The 24,257-nt window shown below is 34.9% G+C and overlaps 1 protein-coding gene across 1 annotated transcript; it reads left to right on the top strand.

Annotated features, from left to right (window-relative positions):
• The first annotated feature begins 2,287 nt into the window (after positions 1 to 2,287).
• Positions 2,288 to 24,018, top strand: LOC132543436 (F-box DNA helicase 1-like). Its single transcript, XM_060206937.1, has 19 exons — positions 2,288 to 3,679; positions 4,231 to 4,358; positions 5,930 to 6,053; positions 7,295 to 7,488; positions 7,874 to 7,993; positions 8,313 to 8,410; positions 9,625 to 9,703; positions 10,648 to 10,737; positions 11,461 to 11,689; positions 13,094 to 13,262; positions 14,853 to 14,989; positions 15,173 to 15,272; positions 17,313 to 17,437; positions 18,315 to 18,390; positions 20,009 to 20,086; positions 20,773 to 20,898; positions 22,490 to 22,596; positions 22,801 to 22,926; positions 23,139 to 24,018. Exons 1-19 carry the CDS (start codon positions 2,288 to 2,290, stop codon positions 23,280 to 23,282), a joined length of 3,642 nt encoding a protein of 1,213 aa, XP_060062920.1. The 3' UTR covers positions 23,283 to 24,018.
• Positions 24,019 to 24,257: the final 239 nt, after the last annotated feature.

Genomic DNA, 24,257 nt, shown 5'->3' on the forward strand with positions numbered 1-24,257 from the left:
AATGAGGAAAACGAACGGATATGCGAGACATGCTCGCGAGAGTGATTTGCAGTTTTGCGAGTTGCACCGCTGAGCTAGTCAATGTGCGCAAATCACGTGTCTGATCCAGTTCTTCAATAATCCACCACACATATAACATAAATGTCTCATGATTACACTTGTTTTAGAGGCATCTGATTTTATCTGTTTAAATTTAGGGGATAGATACTTTGGTTATTCAACATAACATTGACATAACAAAACGATATATCAAGTAACTTGATAATGCAGAGAAAGTTATCAGATCTGAACTTAGCAAATTGGAAAAAATGAGTTTTGAGTTGGTCTAAGGGAGATAACTCTTACAATTGTCAAACAGGCAACCCTAACTTTGTGGCGCAACATCCTTGGAGATACATCAATTACACGGCCAATTTACTTTATTTTTATCTGTTTTTATATATGTGAGTGAAATTAACTTAGTAATTAATAAATGCACTTTGCTAATGACACTGATTTTTCACTTTACATACCGACATTGGCAGGTATACGTAACGACACACTAGTTTGTTGCCAAAGCGAAAAAAAGTGATTATGATTTTAACCAATATGGCTTACTATATAATACACGCGTAGACAACTCTGTTGTACGTCTTCCCGTTATCTCCTCTATTCCTTGGTTTGGGTGTTTCAGTCTTTTCATGGACAAATTCTGGGCACCACTTCAATTTCCCCATGTGTTTCATAATATGATATAAAATAGTGCTTACGGAGTCTTGTTTTCAAACTAATAATATTTATAAATTAAGGTTACATTTTGAAATTCTCTAATGATGGCACTGAATTGGTCTCTTTCATTAATACTTTAAAGGCTCTAAAAATAAATGTGTTTCAGAAAGGGGACAATACCCAAAAAATAAGGCAGTGTAAAGAATGGCATAGAAAAACTAGACTTCTTACAATCATGTAATGATATAGTTCGTAGAGTTAAGACTATCACAGGCTACCCGCGATTTTATTTGTCTTTTTCACGGACGATAGTTAGAATTACTCCCTATAAAAAACAAAACAGGACAACACAAAAAACAATAACAAAAACACAAGTGTAGAAAGATTCCGAATAATGGCGGCTGTTGTAAGTAAAGTTGTTGAGGAAAATGAATAGAAAAAATAGCTTACGACATTTAATTACTTTGACATACACTCAAGTTAGAAGAAAAAATATTTATTTTCATCGATTTATGGTTTATGATTGTTGTAAACTGTATAAAACGTTTCGTGAATGCCGACCCTTGTTGGATCGCTCGGATCTGGTGTTTTGATATAGTGAGGAACTCGGACTAACGTCCGTATCCAAGACAAAAATCAAATCGCGGCATAGTAGAACCCTTCTGACTATTGCAGAACTAACTGTCCTTTATATAATAACACAATGAAATAACAATATAGCACTGATCGTTTTCTTCTTTCCTATAAACACTCGCGATATCGTAGACGAAAATGCGGAATTTTACACCGAATTTCCGGTTCATGTGTTAGAGCACACAATGGCGGCAGAAAGAAACAACTTATTTTTCACAGGTGATTGTAACTACTTTTTCGCTCGTAAACACATTAAAATGTCTTTATATCAGGGTCGAAACATAAATATTGACGAGCATTATTTATTGATATATAGATGAGTTACGATCCTAAATGAGTGTGTCAATTGTTAGTCCGGCAGAGATACATTTGTAGACTTACAAATTGAAAGTAAAAGAACTTTCGTAACATGACCAATTAGCAAATGTGACACTTGACATATTTCCATGACAAATATTCAATTCTGTTTTCAAATTATGTCTTAAAATGACAATCTATATCCCTGACTTAGTTCACCATTTACTACAATGTGTATCCATTTTGATTAAAAGTAACTGTAAATGTAGTAGGGTTAAGGGCTTTAACACAAGAGAATATTGCCTCAACTTGCATTGCATTCTAAGTTGAACATTGTCAAAACAGGCAACTCCCAGTTATTTCTGTGCCTACTACTCTAAGTTCATTGTGTCAACATTCAAAACATTTATTCTAGAAACAAAAATCATTAATAGTATGTCTATATATATATATATATATATATATATATGTGTGTGTGTGCTTATGTTGAATATGTTTGAAAAGAGAGGAAGGTGTGATGTAAGTAGATGTAGAAGTTAGGGTCTGTTCATGGCTTTGTAACACTTTAGATAAATTTTTATTATAAGTTGTAATGATGTTAAGTACTATAGTGTTTTTACACAGGGAGTTGACTGGTAATCAGCATGAAATGGAGAAAGACTCACAATCTGTTGATACTAAATCAGATGTAATGATGGATGGAAAAGAAGAAGAGAATCCGAAGAAAAAAAGACGAATACATATGGATGTACAAAATTGTTTTGCTCATGCAAAAACAGAAGAAGGTATGCAGCCTTTGTCAAGTCCTTTGGATTCCTCTACTAGGACAAAATTACCAAATCTCACTCCCAGAACTCCGCGCAGAAAGATGTCACAGGGAGTTCACAGTCGAGCTTCTGCAACAGTGTCAAAGGTAGTCCAGCATCATAGAACAGCCTCTGCAACAGTGTCATTTCCACAAAACGACTCTCCATCTTTAGGAGCCAAACTAATTGATGCATTCCACAATGAAAAACCTGGTGGTTTTGGAAGTGCTGCTTATCTCTGTGCAAATAGTGTTCTACCAGAATTTGCAGATTTACCAAAAAAAAATCTCTCCACAAACCATGATGATGTCAGTAGTACAATACATGTTGATGTCACTGCTGGGTGTGTGTCAGACACCGTCAACACAAATGACAATTGTAAACACATCATAAATTTTAATCAGAAAGCCAGGTCAGACAATAATCAGGAGTCCATAGGCAATTTTAGTAGTGATTCCAAACAAGGAATAAATAAGAGTAATACAACATCTTATTTCAACACTAGTCAGAAAAATTCACCTCCCTCCAAAAATAGCCGACAACAGATTCTACCAAATCAACCAAAGATGACCAATTTCTTAACAAGTTCTGTAGATGATAAATCAGGAAGCAAAAAAAGCCACCAGGATGATGCCAATGGTACAACAGTCTCTGGTTATACTCCTGTCAAAAAGATGAAAGGCTCCTCTAATGTGTTTATTAGTGACAATGAAAGTCCAGACTTTCACTCCACTCAGAAATCCTCACAACAAAGCAGGTCTGGGTATTCCTCCACCATGTGTTCCCTCTCTAAGTGTTCAGTGAAAGAACTCAAAGAAAATGCTGTTGTCAAGAAGCTGTTTGAAGGACAGAAAAAACTTGTCGCTAATCCCAACTTAAAACCAAAAAAGTCTTTGTCTGGTACCTCTAGCTCTAACAGACTCAATTCACTTACAAAAGGGGTGTATTCAAGGAAGGAACTAAAACCTGATCAACTCATTAGAATGGAAGTTGACTCTATTTCATCTTCAGATGATGAATGTATGTCACAAGCGCTTGACAATGCTACAACAGACAAATATGGACTTCTTGGAAGTGGAACAATGCAGAAGAATGTGATAGAGAAGATAGATTATTTCAGTAGATTACCCACAGAAGTGATAGAACATATCTTTTGTCATTTGCCAATGTTGGATCTGTGTCTAAATAGCAACCGGGTGTGTAAACAATGGAATGAGATCATTTCAGCGGAAAAGGTGAATATTTTTAATTTGAATGATAAATCTCATTGAAGTTCTCAGAATGTGCTATATCAAAAAGGAAAATCTCATCCCCATTTTCCAAAACGGGTGAATTATCCTTGTATATGAACGAGAATAGCTGTTTTTTACACAGTCTGTAAATATTATGAAAATGTCATTATATATGTTGGGAAGTGATGAATATTTAAATCTGATAATAAGCCCCTATCTGGTAGTAAACCTCCCATTTTTGTTCAACATAAAAATTTCATCACACATACTATCTCCTTGTCCTGCAATATGCCCTACCCCTACACTTTTCAAATCATAGGTATACTAGGCAGGAAGTTTTATAAAGTAAGCTATATATTTTGGGAGTTTTGCATCCCACAATGTCCCTAAAATAGCCTTGCACTGAGTCTAAAGTTATGGATAAAGGATAGATATGACACTTAGAGTAGTGTACATGTTACTATTTCATGTTTCACAATACATATGTATCATGATATGTTAACATTGCTTTGACTTGTCATTCCACGATGGCAATATATTCTCTGCTATCACAGTTTATGCCATGGAAGAAGCGTTACCACAAGTTGAAGAAGAATATCGAGGGTACAACAGAAGAAATGATGACTGTTCTGGTTGAAAACAAAATGAGGTCTCCTTCAGTGTTCCTGACCTCAATCATCAGGTGAATGTGTTTAGTCATATCATCTATATACTGGTCCAGCAAAATAAACACTGGTCTTGGTTTATGCTTTCTTCTAATCATACTTTTAATTAAGTTATAGAGATGTTACAAGGTTATGATAACCTGGGCTGTTGTGTCTACCACCTGTATAAGTAGTTATAGAGATGTTACAAGGTTATGATAACCTGAGCTGTTGTGTCTACCACCTGTATAAGTAGTTATAGAGATGTTACAAGGTTATGATAACCTGGGCTGTTGTGTCTACCACCTGTATAAGTAGTTATAGAGATGTTACAAGGTTATGATAACCTGTGCTGTTGTGTCTACCACCTGTATAAGTAGTTATAGAGATGTTACAAGGTTATGATAACCTGGGCTGTTGTGTCTACCACCTGTATAAGTAGTTATAGAGATGTTACAAGGTTATGATAACCTGAGCTGTTGTGTCTACCACCTGTATAAGTAGTTATAGAGATGTTACAAGGTTATGATAACCTGGGCTGTTGTGTCTACCACCTGTATAAGTAGTTATAGAGATGTTACAAGGTTATGATAACCTGGGCTGTTGTGTCTACCACCTGTATAAGTAGTTATAGAGATGTTACAAGGTTATGATAACCTGGGCTGTTGTGTCTACCACCTGTATAAGTAGTTATAGAGATGTTACAAGGTTATGATAACCTGGGCTGTTGTGTCTACCACCTGTATAAGTAGTTATAGAGATGTTACAAGGTTATGATAACCTGAGCTGTTGTGTCTACCACCTGTATAAGTAGTTATAGAGATGTTACAAGGTTATGATAACCTGAGCTGTTGTGTCTACCACCTGTATAAGTAGTTATAGAGATGTTACAAGGTTATGATAACCTGAGCTGTTGTGTCTACCACCTGTATTTGTAGTTATAGAGATGTTACAAGGTTATGATAACCTGAGCTGTTGTGTCTACCACCTGTATAAGTAGTTATAGAGATGTTACAAGGTTATGATAACCTGAGCTGTTGTGTCTACCACCTGTATTTGTAGTTATAGAGATGTTACAAGGTTATGATAACCTGAGCTGTTGTGTCTACCACCTGTATAAGTAGTTATAGAGATGTTACAAGGTTATGATAACCTGAGCTGTTGTGTCTACTACCTGTATTTGTAGTTATAGAGATGTTACAAGGGTATAATAACCTGAGCTGTTGTGTCTACCACCTGTGTAAGTATCGCTCTCTCACGGTCATTTTTAGGTAGTGACTCCCTGTAGTACAGCTGGAACATATGTGAAGCCTGTAGCACATCTTCACAACCAATAAGAATAAAGTGATTTGCTCTAAGACACAACCATATCATATATATGGTCCGTTTCCCAGCTTCTAGGAAACACAAACAGCAAAGGGAAGGGAGTGTGGAATCATACACCTCGGACCTTCACCTTAGGCGAAGTGAGCCCCCTTCTTAATTCCTAGTCAGACTAGCATTCATGATGGCACAGTAATTGTCCTAAGTCTTTGTTATGCTTGTGCTGGCTATTGCATTAATATGTAATAACCATGAATTTTCATGGCAAATTTTGTGTTTGTTTCAGTTACATGAGGAACATCAAGCCAGTGACGGCCAGTAACATGACTCAGTGTCTGAAGACACTCCCCAAGTACCAGTGGGCCAGGGAAATCCTCGAGGAAAGGATACCGCAGTGTGTAGTCAACAAGGTTAGGAAGTTGTATGTAAACAAACCAGTATACTATGTGTTATGTTAACGTTGTCACTGACCTACCTGATTTTTATATTAATCTGATATTGGCTTGCTAATTAACATGCAAAACTGACAGTTTTAGAAATGTGTGGAAATATCTTAATTTGTTAAGAACCACAAAAGTAATTAACAGGTCTATTATCTTTAAAGGGATAAGTTGATAAAAATAAGAATCAAATTAGTACAAAAACAATTTATAACTCCTGATTGTTCGTTTTAATTTTCACAAACGTGTTGAGTGCACAAAGTTCAAAGTTCAACTTCTTGACCAATCCAAAGACCAAAAGATTTTACTCCATAAATAGTATATTTTATCCATTTGTCAGCATGCTTAAACAATTGGTCTAAGAGTGTAATTACAGTGTATTGTGGTCTTAGAGTGTAATAACAGTGTATTGTGGTCTTAGAGTGTAATAACAGTGTGTTGTGGTCTGAGAGTGTAATAACAGTGCATTGTGGTCTGAGAGTGTAATTACAGTGTATTGTGGTCTTAGAGTGTAATAACAGTGTATTGTGGTCTTAGAGTGTAATAACAGTGTGTTGTGGTCTGAGAGTGTAATAACAGTGTATTGTGGTCTTAGAGTGTAATAACAGTGTGTTGTGGTCTTAGAGTGTAATAACAGTGTATTGTGGTCAGAGAGTGTAATAACAGTGTATTGTGGTCTGAGAGTGTAATAACAGTGTATTGTGGTCTGAGAGTGTAATAACAGTGTATTGTGGTAGATTATGAGGGCATATTTTCTTTGATGACTCTATAAACACTGCTTCACACTTGATGTTGAAGGGTGATGACCAAATAGTAGATGACTAGTAGGTGGTCACACTACATTAAGAGACAATGGATATGAATGATATTAGTTTGATCCCAACTTAAATTTCAATAAAATCAATTCACTGAATGATTGATATCAGAAGAAAATGAGAAATATAGAAGTTTTACAAACTTAGTTTAATTTGTTATTACTTTACATCCTTTTAACAGTGCGGGTCATGTAAAGACGTGACAGGTTTATGGCCACTACTGGGGCTAGTGATAAAGACGGTCAGACGCATTAACCAATTGACCACAGTGGCCCTGTTTTGTAAACACTGTTTTAATTGATGATTTGGAATACTGTGTATAAAACAACAAAAAGATAAAGTGAAAACAGCATTGTAAACAATAACACAATCTACATGTTATATATTATTTTACAGGAGGCTAATCCATGGAGTATAATCACGTGTTTGGTGATTATATCAGATTCTGTGTTAGATATACAGAAAGTACTCAGCTGTCTAACATCTCCGATGTCTGATTGTACCACACGGGAGGTGTTAGAGTGTCTCTACTGCCTGGCGTCTTTCTTCTTCATCTTCAAAAAGAAATGGTCCATAGGTCCATTTAGTGGGTGTGTCAAGTTCATATTATCATACCGCATCAATTCTACTTAAATATTCTCAGAATACTGATAATGATGATAATCACTTGAAATGATTTTGGGGAACATGTCAGTATCTACAAACATGTGCTGAATATTCCCTTTAACTGCTCATAATAAGGAATTTATCAAAATCTGGATTTTTCCCTTTTTCATATTTTGTATTTGTATCATATTAGAACTTTAAATTTGTAACAGATGGAAATTGAATGTTGCTAAAGCTACCGTATCAATAAATAAAATAAGTTTATCATTATTGAAGACATTTTAAAATGAAGTTTCTTTAATTTCACTATGTTTTGTTATTTATTTTCTGTTGGTTTCTTAAAACAATGTATCTTTCTTCAATTTCTAGAATCCATTACCGATTGTTCTATGCTCTCTACTTGTATGAGAATGCATCTGCTGCTAGTCTGGGGGACCTGAAGGGGGCTGTCCAAGGAAAATCTGGTCAACAGTGTATGGTCAAGTATGGGTACATGTCCATTTATATCTATACAGCATCATCAATTGTTTGTGATTTGACTAATCTGTTTATGTCTTTCTCGAATTCATAAATAAATTACTATGTATATTGCATTTGATTTCAGATGTTAAATTGGTCACATTTTAAAAGTATGCACGTTTATATATGATAGAATTTTAGACTTGATATTAAGGTTTCCATCAAGGATTACATTCTCCACTGTTTTATGATAATGTTTTATGTAATTGTCTGATCTGTTGCCCCTAAGTTTACACTCCTATTTAGTTTGTATTTATAGATTGTCTAATAACCAATGTAATTTCCACAGCTGTGCAGAGAGCAGTTTGAGACTTACACACGAACAGATGCGGGTGGTGAACCATAACTGTCAACCTGGAGAACTAGCTAAGATCGTTGCTTTCGCAGGTATTCTCACTAATTTCTGTTTGTACACTCCATTCGTCCTTTTTAGAAGTTACATTTATCATGATAAGGGACTTGAATTCATTACCAAGTTGTGATATTATCTGAACATTGTGTGTGATATTATCTGAACATTGTATGTGATATTATCTGAACATTGTATGTGATATTATCTGAACATTGTATGTGATATTATCTGAACATTGTATGTGATATTATCTGAACATTGTATGTGATATTATCTGAACATTGTATGTGATATTATCTGAACATTGTGTGTGATATTATCTGAACATTGTGTGTGATATCTGAACATTGTATGTGATATTATCTGAACATTGTATGTGATATTATCTGAACATTGTGTGTGATATTATCTGAACATTGTATGTGATATTATCCGAACATTGTGTGTGATATTATCCGAACATTGTATGTAATATTATCTGAACATTGTATGTGATATTATCTGAACATTGTATGTGATATTATCTGAACATTGTATGTGATATTATCTGAACATTGTATGTGATATTATACAATTATTGATTCTTTATTAGGTTGATACAAGGATTTATCAACTCACAAAAGCAATACGGCCTTGGTGAATGTCACTTTTAAGGGTTGATAAATCCATGTATGAACCTAATAAAGAATCTATGATTGTTTTATTATATGAAAAATTTCTTCAAGTTCAGCTTACTTTGAATTAATTTTGTTTATGAAAGACTCTGAACAATTGTACTTGTAACAGCTGTTTTATTCATAACAATAACAATAACTTATTCACAAATAAGAAAGTGCAGACTACTTGAAGTTAAAATTAATTGTTACTCCACTTCAGTTGTAAAAATTAAGCATTGGAGGAGAAGCACTTCATCATGGGAACTTTCAGTAATTTCCCTGTGCTATTTTTAGACCAAGTCATGCAATACATCATGTATCGCACTGTCTGTGCTATTTTTAGACCAAACAGGTCTGCTGGACTGTATCGTTTCTAATTTTTTTGGAAAATAGATAATATCGGTATTGATCAAGACTTTTCATGCCCGTTTTGACCAATCAGCTGCAAGAAAAATACCAGTCATATGATAATACCTGTATATAATATGTGATATCTTTGGTATGTGATATTAACTGTGGTATGTGATATTTACTCATTTTCGGGATGTGATATTAACTGTAGTATGAACTTTAATATTAAATATTGGTAACAGGTACTGGGAAGACAACCACACTAGTGAGATACACACAGCTGAGGCCAAACACCAAGTTCCTCCTACTTGTGTTTAACAAGTAAGTGGTAATATTTACCATAACATTTATGAAATTACCCATTTTTCTAGTGTAGTAGTTTTCTTAGTGTTATACTGGTGCAAATACTAATTTCTATAACGCTATTCAATTCCCAGTTGTCAAGTTATCACTACAACTGTTGTGTAAAAGAAACAGTCATCTAGGAGTGGATTCAAATTAGGACTGACTGGCTTGCACTTGGTGAACTTTGACCTGTGTGAACTGTGAATGAAAGGACCATTTAAACACAAATTGTAATTTGTTTCACTGCAACCCTGTTATTTGCTGAAATCGGCACAGTCGTGAAATAGGTTAAGTTAACAATGCTTCTGATTACTTTAGAATCTAGTATAAAGATCAACTGGATGTTTTCCTAGGTGGAGGGTAGGACAGAAAAATCTCTACCTGAGGAGGAGATTCTTGATTGTCTAACCAGAGGCTTTGCCGAGAGTGAAACTGTCAGGAATCTCTTCCTTGGGTAAAGATTTTTCTGTCCTACCCTCAAGGTAGGGAATGGTCTACCCCTTTTCCCCCTTGAAAATAGATATGCAAATGAATATACATGTAACATTTTAACCATCGATACAGGCATTTGCATTTGAGGCCCAGATGACAATTGTTAATGACCCAAACTAACTCTGACACATCACAAAAAATGATGTCATTAACAATTACACAAACCTGAAATGTCACTTCCTGTACGTGTAGGCTATGATGCCAGGATAAGATAGAGATATCATGCCCTCACTGGAAGTGTTTCTGTCCGGTAGAAATAGAGGATAATTCCAAAATATTTATAAATTGATTGTATTAAAACATTTCATTGATTTGACATGATGAAACTCAGGCCAATTATGTTTTCAATTGTAATATCAAGATAGTGTTTCAGATTTATAAATACTAATTATCCCTAATTTCTTTTCCATTTTTTTCTCCTTTTAAAGGAGTGTGTGTGATCATGCCAAGACCAAGTTTCCTTGGAATGTGGACTGTAAAACAGGCCATGCTTTAGCATTTTCAAAAAAGGGTTTTAGGTATGACAACAAAAATTCTCCTTGTAATAAGATAATAGTCTTGACTTAATGTTACTTCAATGTTTAATACACAAGTAAAATCATTAATTCAGTTTTGTTGCTTTAATTTGCAATATCCTCTGAATTACTTTAGATAACTTTAGAAGTCTCAAGATTATTCGGCAAAAGATGTTCTCATTATTGTATGTTAGCAACAAAATTATCAGTCTTATATTAAATTGTAGCAGCTGTTTTTAAAGATGATACTATCTTGTAATGTTTAAAACAATGGAATATCACATGTCACATGGATGCTTTGTGAATATTACATTTGTAATTCTATGATATTTAACAGATATTGTAATACACAATATATCTATCCCAGTATTTATATAGAATCACAATCAAGTTGGTTAGTCTGAGAACTGTGTCTCACAATCAAGTTGGTTAGTCTGAGAACCTTGTCTCACAATCAAGTTGGTTAGTCTGAGAACCATGTCTCACAATCAAGTTGGTTAGTCTGAGAACCTTGTCTCACAATCAAGTTGGTTAGTCTGAGAACCATGTCTCACAATCAAGTTGGTTAGTCTGAGAACTGTGTCTCACAATCAAGTTGGTTAGTCTGAGAACTGTGTCTCACAATCAAGTTGGTTAGTCTGAGAACTGTGTCAGCTAGAATATTGGAAGAAAAATAGATTGAATTTAGAATTCGTTGTATTTAATGTGTTTACTTTTGTAATTCAGGTACAAAGAAGCAGGGAAGTTACGAGGGAGTGGTCCTACTGTGTTCAGTATCACACAGACAATAAAAAAAAAGAAGGGAGATAACTTGTTTGTGAGGGCCAAATTTGTCCTGGACACATTGAATACATTTCTATCTTCAGCAGATCCTTTTCCTAAAGAAGACCATGTCCCTAACTTCAGGATGGATGAATCAGGCATGAGGGTTCCCATAGACCCTGAAAAAAAGGAGGTTTGTACTATCACAATATTTTGTGTTTTACCTGCGGACTATACAATTTAAAACACGAAAAAGTGCCCTCTGCAGGCTGTCGGATGGAGCAGACTATCTGACAAATTTCTCACCAAAAACAATTAAAACTACAGACTTTACAAAATTTGTTAAATGTAACATAATTTGCTTTAATTATCTTACACATAGAATATTAAAAATTGTTCCGGAAAGAACCAAGTTTGTCACAATCAAAAGTTTATCAAGCTTATTCCCAGCTATCAAAGTCAGACAGCTGTGAGTCACTGTAGACGCTATCCAGCGTAGCAATCTCTGCTAGGGGTATGTCATCATCACTTTCTTGATCATCAATCTCTCCCATTTTTAACCTTACAGACTCCAGCTTCACCGAAAACTTGTTTGAATTATTTCTGACTTCACATTGTGCCAAGCGTTTTTCACCCACAAACACACTTTGGCTTATGTCACACAAGACATTCAACCAGTTTTTGTGTAAATGTGTAAGCCCTCACTCATCCAAGTGCATGAACAAGTCAAGTAAATACAACTCACAATAAGAATCAGAAATATGTTTAACACTATTTACATGTCAAGGTAAAGGTGCTTGTGAGAACTGACAACTTCACTGTAAACAATGCATTGGAAATTCATAAGACATTTATATATAATTAGTAGCAGATAACCTGCGGGAAATGCAATGCAGCGGCTTTCTGCATAATCAGAATCTTAAAACAGTTATTTTGGTCAGCGCAGGCAATCAACAGCGTGGGCAATACACAAGAAATTACAGTATTGTAGCAGTTAGCATAATGGCCACCACACAGTACCAAAATAGTACCCGCAGTAGAGGGAGTGTCTGCGCTGAAAATGTAGTTATAGACAATGTCACTGCAAGGAGCATGCTTTATATTCCCTAAAGGGAGGTTATTGTATTTACGCATAGGCTATAAAGGGAGGTAATAGTTGTAGTAGACAAGTTACATTCAAGTATCTAAGGCATTTTACCTGCTTGTTTGAATTGGTTTGTGCACATTTTCCTGACTGGCAAATGCTATAAATGTGCTCACAGAAACAGAACAATTAAGCCACTTTGTCATTAGCAAAAGGTAATTTCATGCTGGTATGATTCAGGTTCACCCATTGACTCAGTTGACTGAGTAAAAGGGAGTAATTATGCTCATACAAACTGTGTACAATCAAGCCACTTTGTCATTAGCAATGTCATGTTGGTCAACATCAAGTTTTACCATAGACTTTGTTCTGGTTAACCTTTAATTCTTTGAAGGTAAATAATTATGGTGATTGTCCACAAATTTCATTGTTTTACTGGTAAATTATGTTTAAATCTGTAGTCATTGATCACTCAGGTTAAAGTTTAAAAGTTTGAAATCCTGCATTTTGTAGATGTATGTTGATGACACATGTTACTTGTGGAACCGTATGAAGGACATCAAAGATAAAGATGTACCAATATCACATGATGGCTACCTGAAATTGTACCAGCTGAGTCACCCTCGTCTCGACTTTAAATATGACTGTATCTTGATAGATGAGGCTCAGGACCTAACTCCAGGTAAAGCTCAAGGCTGTCTCCAGAACTGTACAGAAATGATACATACCAAAACATAATACCGGGTAGTTAGTTGTCAAACAAACAAGAAAAATAAAAATCAGTTAGAGAGGTTCAGATATCTTCAGTTTTTTATATCTGGTGTAAAATAGAAGTATGTATTAAGATGTATGTTTGATAAGAAATGGAATGGTCAATAAACACTAAGAGAGTAACAAGTTAATCAATGCTATCTGATGTTTCAGATTTAGATATATGTTAAAGCTATGTGAAAATTAAGTGTCTTTAATTTTTGGCTTCTTTACTTGTATGTGACTGGTTCTACATTCCTTGTATGTACCTGGTTCTACATTCATTGTATGTGACTGGTTTTACCTTGTATGTACCTGGTTCTACCTTGTATGTTCCTGGTTCTACATTCCTTGTATGCTCCTGGTTCTACATTCCTTGTATGTGCCTGGTTCTACATTCCTTGTATGTACCTGGTTCTACATTCCTTGTATGTTCCTGGTTCTACATTCCTTGTATGTTCCTGGTTCTACATTCCTTGTATGTTCCTGGTTCTACATTCCTTGTATGTTCCTGGTTCTACATTCCTTGTATGTGCCTGGTTCTACATTCCTTGTATGTGCCTGGTTCTACATTCCTTGTATGATCCTGGTTCTACATTCCTTGTATGTTCCTGGTTCTACATTCCTTGTATGTGCCTGGTTCTACATTCCTTGTATGTGCCTGGTTCTACATTCCTTGTATGTGCCTGGTTCTACATTCCTTGTATGTGCCTGGTTCTACATTCCTTGTATGTTCCTGGTTCTACATTCCTTGTATGTTCCTGGTTCTACATTCCTTGTATGTTCCTGGTTCTACATTCCTTGTATGTGCCTGGTTCTACATTCCTTGTATGTTCCTGGTTCTACATTCCTTGTATGTGCCTGGTTCTACATTCCTTGTATGTGCCTGGTTCTACATTCCTTGTATGTGCCTGGTTCTACATTCCTTGTATGTACCTGGTTCTACATTCCTTGTATGTTCCTGGTTCTACATTCCTTGTATGTACCTGGTTCAACATTCCTTGTATGTACCTGGTTCAACATTCCTTGCATGTACCTGGTTGTACATTCCTTGCGTGTACCTGGTTGTACATTCCTTGCGTGTACCTGGTTGTACATTCCTTGCGTGTACCTGGTTCTACATTCCTTGCGTGTACCTGGTTCTACATTCCTTGCGTGTACCTGGTTCTACATTCCTTGCGTGTACCTGGTTCTACCTTGTACGTTCCTGGTTCTACATTCCTTGTATGTTCCTGGTTCTACATTCCTTGTATGTTCCTGGTTCTACATTCCTGGTTCTACATTCCTTGTGTGTACCTGGTTCTACGTTCCTTGTGTGTACCTGGTTCTACGTTCCTTGTGTGTACCTGGTTCTACGTTCCTTGTGTGTACCTGGTTCTACGTTCCTTGTGTGTACCTGGTTCTACGTTCCTTGTGTGTACCTGGTTCTACGTTCCTTGTGTGTACCTGGTTCTACGTTCCTTGTATGTTCCTGGTTCTACATTCCTTGTATGTACCTGATTCAATTGTTTTTGTTTAATAGCTATATCAGACATCCTGCTCAATCAAATGACTTCAAAGATCCTGGTAGGAGACCCACACCAGCAGATTTACTCCTTTAGGGGGGCTGTTAACTCCATGCAGACTGTTCAGGCTTCCACAATATTCTACCTGACACAGGTTAGTATACAGGTAACTGAAGGTGTATCACTACAAATGAACTCTGTAGGCTAACATACACAACACTAGTTTTGTCAATGTTATGGTCTTAACTTTTACTATATCAATATGTTTTTATGTTTGTTTCCATTTTGTTCGGTAGAAGGGACATTATTCTAACTTGTTTTTTTCTTTTCTCATCAGTCATTCCGGTTTGGTCCAGAGATTGCTGAAATTGCTGCTTGTTGTTTGGAAACACTAAAAAATGAAAAAAGGAAAACTCTGGTTGGAAATGGTCAGCCATGTAAGAATGGATTCATTTACAATACCATTACCCCTTTACATGTATTTATCAATTAACAGTATACATGTATTTATCGATTAACAGTATACATGTATTTATCAATGAACAGTATACATGTGTTTATCAATTAACAGTATATAAGTATTTATCAATTAACAGTATTACATATGTTTATCAATTAACAGTATACATGTATTTATCAATTAACAGTATAAATGTGTTTATCAATTAACAGTATACATGTATTTATCAATTAACAGTATACATGTGTTTATCAATTAACAGTATACATGTATTTATCAATTAACAGTATACATGTGTTTATCAATTAACAGTAACAGTATACATGTATTTATCAATTAACAGTATACATATGTTTATCAATTAACAGTATATATGTGTTTATCAATTATGAGTATACATGTATTTATCAATTAACAGAATACATATGTTTATCAATTAACAGTATACATGTATTTATCAATTAACAGTATACATGTATTTATCAATTAACAGTATATATGTATTTATCAATTAACAGTATACATGTGTTTATCAATTATGAGTATACATGTATTTATCAATTAACAGTATACATATGTTTATCAATGAACAGTATACATGTATTTATCAATTAACAGTATACATATGTTTATCAATTAACAGTATACATGTATTTATCAATTAACAGTATACATGTATTTATCGATTAACAGTATACATGTATTTATCAATTAACAGTATACATATGTTTATCAATTAACAGTATATAAGTATTTATCAATTAACAGTATACATGTATTTATCAATTAACAGTATACATGTGTTTATCAATTAACAGTATACATGTATTTATCAATTAACAGTATACATGTATTTATCAATTAACTGTATACATGTATTTATCAATTAACTGTATACATATGTTTATCAATGAACAGTATACATGTATTTATCAATTAACAGTATACATATGTTTATCAATTAACAGTATACATGTATTTATCAATTAACAGTATACATATATTTATCAATTAACAGTATACGTGTATTGATCAATTAACTGTATACATGTATTTATCAATTAACAGTATAAATTAACAGTATACATGTATTTATCAATTAACTGTATACATATATTTATTAGTTACTTTATTGAAATACACATGCGACATTATTTTTTACATATATGGCAGGATGAACAACAGCTGTATTTTTTATCATGTGCATTAATTTTGAAGTATTTCTGATTTACTGAAATATTATGCAAAAATATGAACAACTGTTAAAATAAGCAATTTTTTTGTTGTAATTAACAAGTTTATTATAAAAAATGATAAAATTGCTGTTATATTGTATATATCCTTTGAGGTTTGGAACAATTTTTCTGTATACGTTATCTGGAAAAATTGGTGTAATGTCAACATCAGGTAAAACAAAGATTAAACAAGAAAATGCTGGAGGTGTTGATAGTCTGGATTTCAATAGAGGTTGCAGGATAAACAGAAAACATGGTCAACGTCTGAAAATATAAGCTGCATTTTGGCTCGGGACAGAGAGACAAATGTGACTTGCTAGAGGTTCCCTGGGGCTCTTGTCTTTGCTCACACTTGCCAAAATACAGCTTATATTTTAAAATGCTGACCATGTATTCTTTGTGTCAAGGCGAGTGAATTAAGTGAAGACTGATGTTACAGGTAAAGTTTTAGGAGAACAGGTAGGCCAGTTAGCTGTCTTGACCAGGTGTAACTTGTCTGTTTATATACAACTGTGATGTTACAGGTAAAGTTTTAGGAGAACAGGTAGGCCAGTTAGCTGTCTTGACCAGGTGTAACTTGTCTGTTTATATACAACTGTGATGTTACAGGTAAAGTTTTAGGAGAACAGGTAGGTTTATATACAACTGTGATGTTACAGGTAAAGTTTTAGGAGAACAGCCAGTTAGCTGTCTTGACCAGGTGTAACTTGTCTGTTTATATAGAACTGTGATGTACTGACCAGGTGTAACTTGTCTGTTGATATACAACTGTGATGTTACAGGTAAAGTTTTAGGAGAACAGGTAGGCCAGTTAGCTGTCCTGACCAGGTGTAACTCCACTCTGTTTAATGAGGCTGTGAAGAGGTGTTGTCATGAGAACACAGATGATAAGGTGGCTTTTGTAGGGGTGAGTATTCTTCTTCATGTTTGAAATCTGGTATCAGTACCAGTATTCATATTTAAACTGTATTTTTTAGTGATCTGATCTGAAGGGTCGAGATAAACTATTGCTATTGTGCATCATCGGTAATTGTGTGCTCTCCGCTGTCAGTAAACTTTTCCTTTAAATCCATACTTCTGTTTAATGCCTGGTTAGATTACAACCAAATTTGGCCTGAAACATTATTAGGGATTGGCAATGATATCAAACGTTTAGAAGTGATCCTGAGATTGTCTTGGCCAAATCTTGTTAGGTTTGGTCCAAAATCCAACATATTTCATCTTGAACAAATAGTCTGAATTACTTCTCAAGTTTTGTGGACACCACTGACAGAAAATATTTGGAGTTTGATTTGTTAAGGAAAAGAAAAAGATAAATGATGTGTGGTTATTTTTCAGCCTGATCAAAATCACAGTAGTCATTTTGCAACATAATTGTGCAACTTTTTTTCATGCACAGAACTTACTATTAATGAGTTTCTGATACTTTTGAGGAATGTTCAAAATTTGAATGCATCAGATTTGTCAGAACACCATATGAAAATTCCATGGTTTGTCCATCCTTTCATCAATTGTCAGATTACCTTTAAGTGCCATGGCCTTCTTTTTGTTTTTTTGTTTTATATATTTCGCAATATTGGAGGATTTTTAAAATTTGTGAAAATTAGATACCTTCATTATAAAATTGGTAGAGAAAGTCATTGTCTGTTTCATGATATTCTTTTTAGTTCCAGCTTTTGGTAAGACAGCGAATATTTGAATCATTGATCTATCTTTGGATGTAAAAAATACCACAAACGTTCTTTATCAAACGTTTCATCCTTTCCAACTGCTTTATAATTCAGGGTACAGATGGGTTTGGTTTTGGGATGATAATGGACATCTACTATCTTATGTTACCAACTGAACAAAGGATTAAAGGTAAGTATGGACACATTGGTGAAGGGGGAATAATTTCTCTCATTCAAATTAATTGCTATCTAGTCAGGTTATTACGTATTTTCTTTGACTTCTCAAAAAATAAATTCTCTCTTTCAAAAATTCTATTTTCAGACGATATAAAAATTGTAAAATTTTTTACCAAGGTCATTATATTCATCTACACTTTTTTTCTTTTGCTAATTTTTTTTTTGGTGATTTATCTTTATTGACTTTGTGGGTCCATGATCTCTTAAAGTAAGTATAAGTAGATAAAGTGGGCAATATTTACCCATAAAATAAAATGTCCATGAAAAAGTGGCTTTTTAAAAATAAATGCAAAAAAATGTGCCCCAGGAAAATATATGATATTACTGTAGATGATGAAAGCATGTTCTAAAGTTCTTCATTCATGATATGTCAGGGTTTATACTTAAGAGATCTACACTGCTTGCTAACATATGTCAGGGTTTATACTTAAGAGATCTACACTGCTTGTTTACATATGTCAGGGTTTATACTTAAGAGATCTACACTGCTTGTTTACATATGTCAGGTTTTATACATAAGAGATCTACACTGCTTGTTTACATATGTCAGGTTTTATAATGAAGAGATCTACACTGCTTGTTTACATATGTCAGGGTTTATACTTAAGAGATCTACACTGCTTGTTTACATATGTCAGGTTTTATACTTAAGAGATCTACACTGCTTGTTTACATATGTCAGGGTTTATACTTAAGAGATCTACACTGCTTGTTTACATATGTCAGGGTTTATACTTAAGAGATCTACACTGCTTGTTTACATATGTCAGGGTTTATACTTAAGAGATCTACACTGCTTGTTTACATATGTCAGGTTTTATACTTAAGAGATCTACACTGCTTGTTTACATATGTCAGGTTTTATACTTAAGAGATCTACACTGCTTGTTTACATATGTCAGGTTTTATACTTAAGAGATCTACACTGCTTGCTAACATGATATGTCAGGTTTTATACTTAAGAGATCTACACTGCTTGTTTACATATGTCAGGTTTTATACTTAAGAGATCTACACTGCTTGTTTACATATGTCAGGGTTAATACTTAGAGATCTACACTGCTTGTTTACATATGTCAGGGTTTATACTTAAGAGATTACTACACTGCTTGTTTACTGCTTGTTTATATGTCAGGGTTTATACTTAAGAGATCTACACTGCTTGTTTATATGTCAGGTTTTATATATGTACACTGCTTGTTTACATATAGGTTTTATACTTAAGAGATCTACACTGCTTGTTTACATATGTCAGGTTTTATACTTAAGAGATCTACACTGCTTGCTAACATGATATGTCAGGTTTTATACTTAAGAGATCTACACTGCTTGTTTACATATGTCAGGGTTTATACTTAAGAGATCTACACTGCTTGTTTACATATGTCAGGTTTTATAATGAAGAGATCTACACTGCTTGAAAATACATATGTCAGGTTTTATATTTAAGAGATCTACACTGCTTGTTTACATATGTCAGGTTTTATATGATCTACACTGCTTAAAACATACAGGTTTTATAATGAGACTACACTGCTTCTAACATGATAGGACATATTTTATATAAAGAGATCTACACTGCTTGTTTACAATATGTCAGGTTTTATATAAAATCCTCAGAAAGACCATCCATGACACCAGAATAGCAGGTACAGCCATTCAATTTCTGTCTCAGTTTTCTTATTTTAGTGGTTGCTCTCCTAATAATTCTACGACCTACTGATCAGTCAAAGGAAGACATCTCTGGGGCCATGTTTTGAGCCCTTCAGAAGCCTTTCTTTATGTTGAAACTGTAACATATATACAGGTATAGTTCCCGGCAGACCAGAGAGTCCCTGTCGTAAGGGGTAAAATTTGTGTGGTCAATAGTTTTTGTAGTACATGAGGCACCTTTTTAGTCAATGTAAGAAAAGTTCAGTTATGTTTAGACCTTCTGTCCTAGCAAAATATGAAATATACTGTAAATCACTTATTTTTATGTGCATTTTCTTTTCACATTGATACATGAGAGTCAATCGCGAATTCATATCCCTCGCAATTAATTGCACAATGATAATGCTGGATGGCATCCGTTCTGCAGAATCCATGTCAAATAGCTCATCATTTGCTAATTTAAAGTCATTTCTAGATCAGCGTTCATGAAATAATGTATCAGCGAATATGTCTGGACATGTAAGTTGTGAAAGAAAATATTCATGATATCTAATTGATTTACAATAGTTTAAATTCAGTCTTAAAAGTCAGTGTTTTATCTGCTTTGTCTGTTTCACTATATATTTATGTGATATATTTATTATATTTATGAACATTAAAAAAGGACATTATATTTATACAGATGTTGTTCTGAGTACAGCACATAAATCGAAGGGTTTGGAATTCAGTACAGTACATCTGACAGACGACTATGTTTCCTCTATACAGATGCAGGAGCAATTTGACTTCATTAACACACCTTTACCTCGTAAGTGTACCTTCCCAATATCATTCACTATGCTGGGGTCAGATATGTTCAAATGTTAAAGAAACAACCAAGAGCCCCAAGGATCTAATATTGCATTCTGGGATGAATGACTACCACATTTGTCCAAATGAATGAGCTAGGTCCAATTTCAAGGTCACTAGATTCAAATGTCTTGAGATATTTAAGTGGCTCTTTGCTATGAGGCCTGTGAGATGTTTGGATGAAAAACTACCAAGTTCGTTCAAATGTCTGAACAGACTCACTTTCAGGTTCCCTAAGGTAAAATGTTTTCAAATCTATTTTCTTTTGTAACCAAGTGCCCCCAAGTTCCATTATTTTGCCTACAACATATACACTGTAAAGAATGGGTAAGATGTTGGGGATGAACATGAAAGTTATGAGAAATAATTCTTCAAATAGTGTCTCATATAAGCTACAGATCAAGTTCCATTGTTTCTGAGGGATAACAATTTAATTGACCCTGATTGACTCCTTCATCAATGGACACTGTCTACATCTATGTTTTAGGGAAGTGTAGGTGACAGGTTCAGGAGTTGTACTGTCGAATGGTTCTAACAGAAGGTGATAGGTTCAGGAGTTGTACTGTCTAATGGTTCTAACAGAAGGTGATAGGTTCAGGAGTTGTACTGTTGAATGGTTCTAACAGAAGGTGATAGGTTCAGGAGTTGTACTGTCTAATGGTTCTAACAGAAGGTGATAGGTTCAGGAGTTGTACTGTCTAATGGTTCTAACAGAAGGTGATAGGTTCAGGAGTTGTACTGTTGAATGGTTCTAACAGAAGGTGACAGGTTCAGAAGTTGTACTGTTGAATGGTTCTAACAGAAGGTGATAGGTTCTGGAGTTGTACTGTTGATTGGTTCTAACAGAAGGTGGTAGGTTCAGGAGTTGTACTGTGGAATGGTTCTAACAGAAGGTGATAGGTTCAGGAGTTGTACTGTGGAATGGTTCTAACAGAAGGTGATAGGTTCAGGAGTTGTACTGTTGAATGGTTCTAACGGAAGGTGACAGGTTCAGGAGTTGTACTGTTGAATGGTTCTAACAGAAGGCGACAGGTTCAGGAGTTGTACTGTTGAATGGTTCTAACAGAAGGTGATAGGTTCAGGAGTTGTACTGTTGAATGGTTCTAACAGAAGGTGACAGGTTCAGGAGTTGTACTGTTGAATGGTTCTAACAGAAGGTGATAGGTTCAGGAGTTGTACTGTCTAATGGTTCTAACGGAAGGTGACAGGTTCAGGAGTTGTACTGTTGAATGGTTCTAACGGAAGGTGACAGGTTCAGGAGTTGTACTGTTGAATGGTTCTAACAGAAGGTGATAGGTTCAGGAGTTGTACTGTTGAATGGTTCAAACAGAAGGTGATAGGTTCAGGAGTTGTACTGTTGAATGGTTCTAACAGAAGGTGATAGGTTCAGGAGTTGTACTGTTGAATGGTTCTAACAGAAGGTGATAGGTTCAGGAGTTGTACTGTTGAATGGTTCTAACAGAAGGTGATAGGTTCAGGAGTTGTACTGTTGAATGGTTCTATCAGAAATGTTACTAGTGATCAGTATATAAATGAATGGATACTTGTAGGTGTGCTGAGTGAAGATGAGAGTAATCTGCTTTATGTAGCTGTTACCAGAGCTAAAAACGCTCTCATCATGTCACCCACCCTGACCAAGCTGATCCAGAAAAATGGGGTACGTAACATGGTATTTCTCACATTTTGAAGAATTCAAGAGTTTTGATTGTTTATTTTGGATTGCTCATTGATATCAATGATATAATATTTGTTGTGATATTTTTACTTTTCATTTGATTGAAAAAAATATACTTTTATACAAAATGTAAAAAAATTTATAGTGCTGTAAATACATGTTTGATATGGTTATCTATTGTTTCAGTGTATGTTTGAGTATCCAGTGCTTAGCTCAGAACTGAAAGATAAAAGTGTCGCATTCACATGCATGAAAACTGGAACCGAGTTCAAACCATATGCTTTGACATTACAGAAAAAGGAAATCAAATTGGTGAGGGATAAGACAGTTTTGTTTCCTCATCATTTTAATATTTCATCAGCTCTCTCTTTAATATTGGGTAAATGAAAACTTCATTCTTTTCTTTTTAACAACAGAAGCAAGAGTAGAGCTCCATAATTATAATGTATTATATATCATCTATGTACAACTGCCAAGGAGGATAACTCAAAATTGTTGTTATAGAATTTTCCGTTACCTTCCAGAGTAACGGTACAAAATTAGACGGTGGAGTGTACAGCCCTGGAACGCTTAGATTGGAAAATGCAACATGGAATGGTCTTCTAGGCACCACTGAAGAGGATCGTAAAAAAGAAGAGGAATATGAGGAAACTAGAAGGAACAGATAAACAAAAATCAGATGTGTTGATCTGTAGAAATGGAATGTGTTTATCAATAGACAATGGTGGTGTTGATCAATAGACGATGGTGGTGTTTATCAATAGACGATGGTGGTGTTTATCAATAGACGATGGTGGTGTTGATCAATAGACGATGGTGGTGTTTATCAATAGACAATGGTGGTGTTGATCAATAGACAATGATGGTGTTTATCAGTAGACGATGGTGGTGTTTATCAATAGACGATGGTGGTGTTGATCAATAGACGATGGTGGTGTTTATCAATAGACGATGGTGGTGTTGATCAATAGACGATGGTGGTGTTGATCTGTAGAAATGGAATGTGTTTATCAATAGACGATGGTGGTGTTGATCAATAGACGATGGTGGTGTTTATCAATAGACCATGGTGGTGTTGATCAATAGACGATGGTGGTGTTGATCAATAGACGATGGTGGTGTTGATCAATAGACGATGGTGGTGTTTATCAATAGACGATGGTGGTGTTGATCAATAGACGATGGTGGTGTTGATCAATAGACGATGGTGGTGTTTATCAATAGACCATGGTGGTGTTTATCAATAGACCATGGTGGTGTTTATCAATAGACCATGGTGGTGTTTATCAATAGACGATGGTGGTGTTGATCAATAGACGATGGTGGTGTTGATCAATAGACGATGGTGGTGTTGATCAGTAGACGATGGTGGTGTTGATCAATAGACGATGGTGGTGTTGATCAATAGACGATGGTGTGTTTATCAATAGGTGTTGTTATCAATAGACGATGGTGGTGTTGATCAATAGACGATGGTGGTGTTTATCAATAGACGATGGTGGTGTTGATCAATAGACGATGGTGGTGTTTATCAATAGACGATGGTGGTGTTTATCAATAGACGATGGTGGTGTTTATCAATAGACGATGGTGGTGTTGATCAATAGACGATGGTGGTGTTGATCAATAGACGATGGTGGTGT

The sequence above is a fragment of the Ylistrum balloti genome, unplaced genomic scaffold (assembly GCF_031769215.1).
Source record: "Ylistrum balloti isolate Yb309-2 unplaced genomic scaffold, AGI_CSIRO_Ybal_v1 Utg369756, whole genome shotgun sequence".
NCBI lineage: Eukaryota > Metazoa > Mollusca > Bivalvia > Pectinida > Pectinidae > Ylistrum > Ylistrum balloti.

Bases quoted from the DNA above. Each gene is read 5' to 3' on its own strand.
- LOC132543436 (XM_060206937.1), top strand. From the start codon at position 2,288: ATGGAGAAAGACTCACAATCTGTTGATACTAAATCAGATGTAATGATG. The intron at 10,738-11,460 runs GTATGACAACAA...TTTGTAATTCAG, and splicing joins TTTTCAAAAAAGGGTTTTAG to GTACAAAGAAGCAGGGAAGT. The intron at 14,990-15,172 runs GTTAGTATACAG...TTTTCTCATCAG, and splicing joins CAATATTCTACCTGACACAG to TCATTCCGGTTTGGTCCAGA.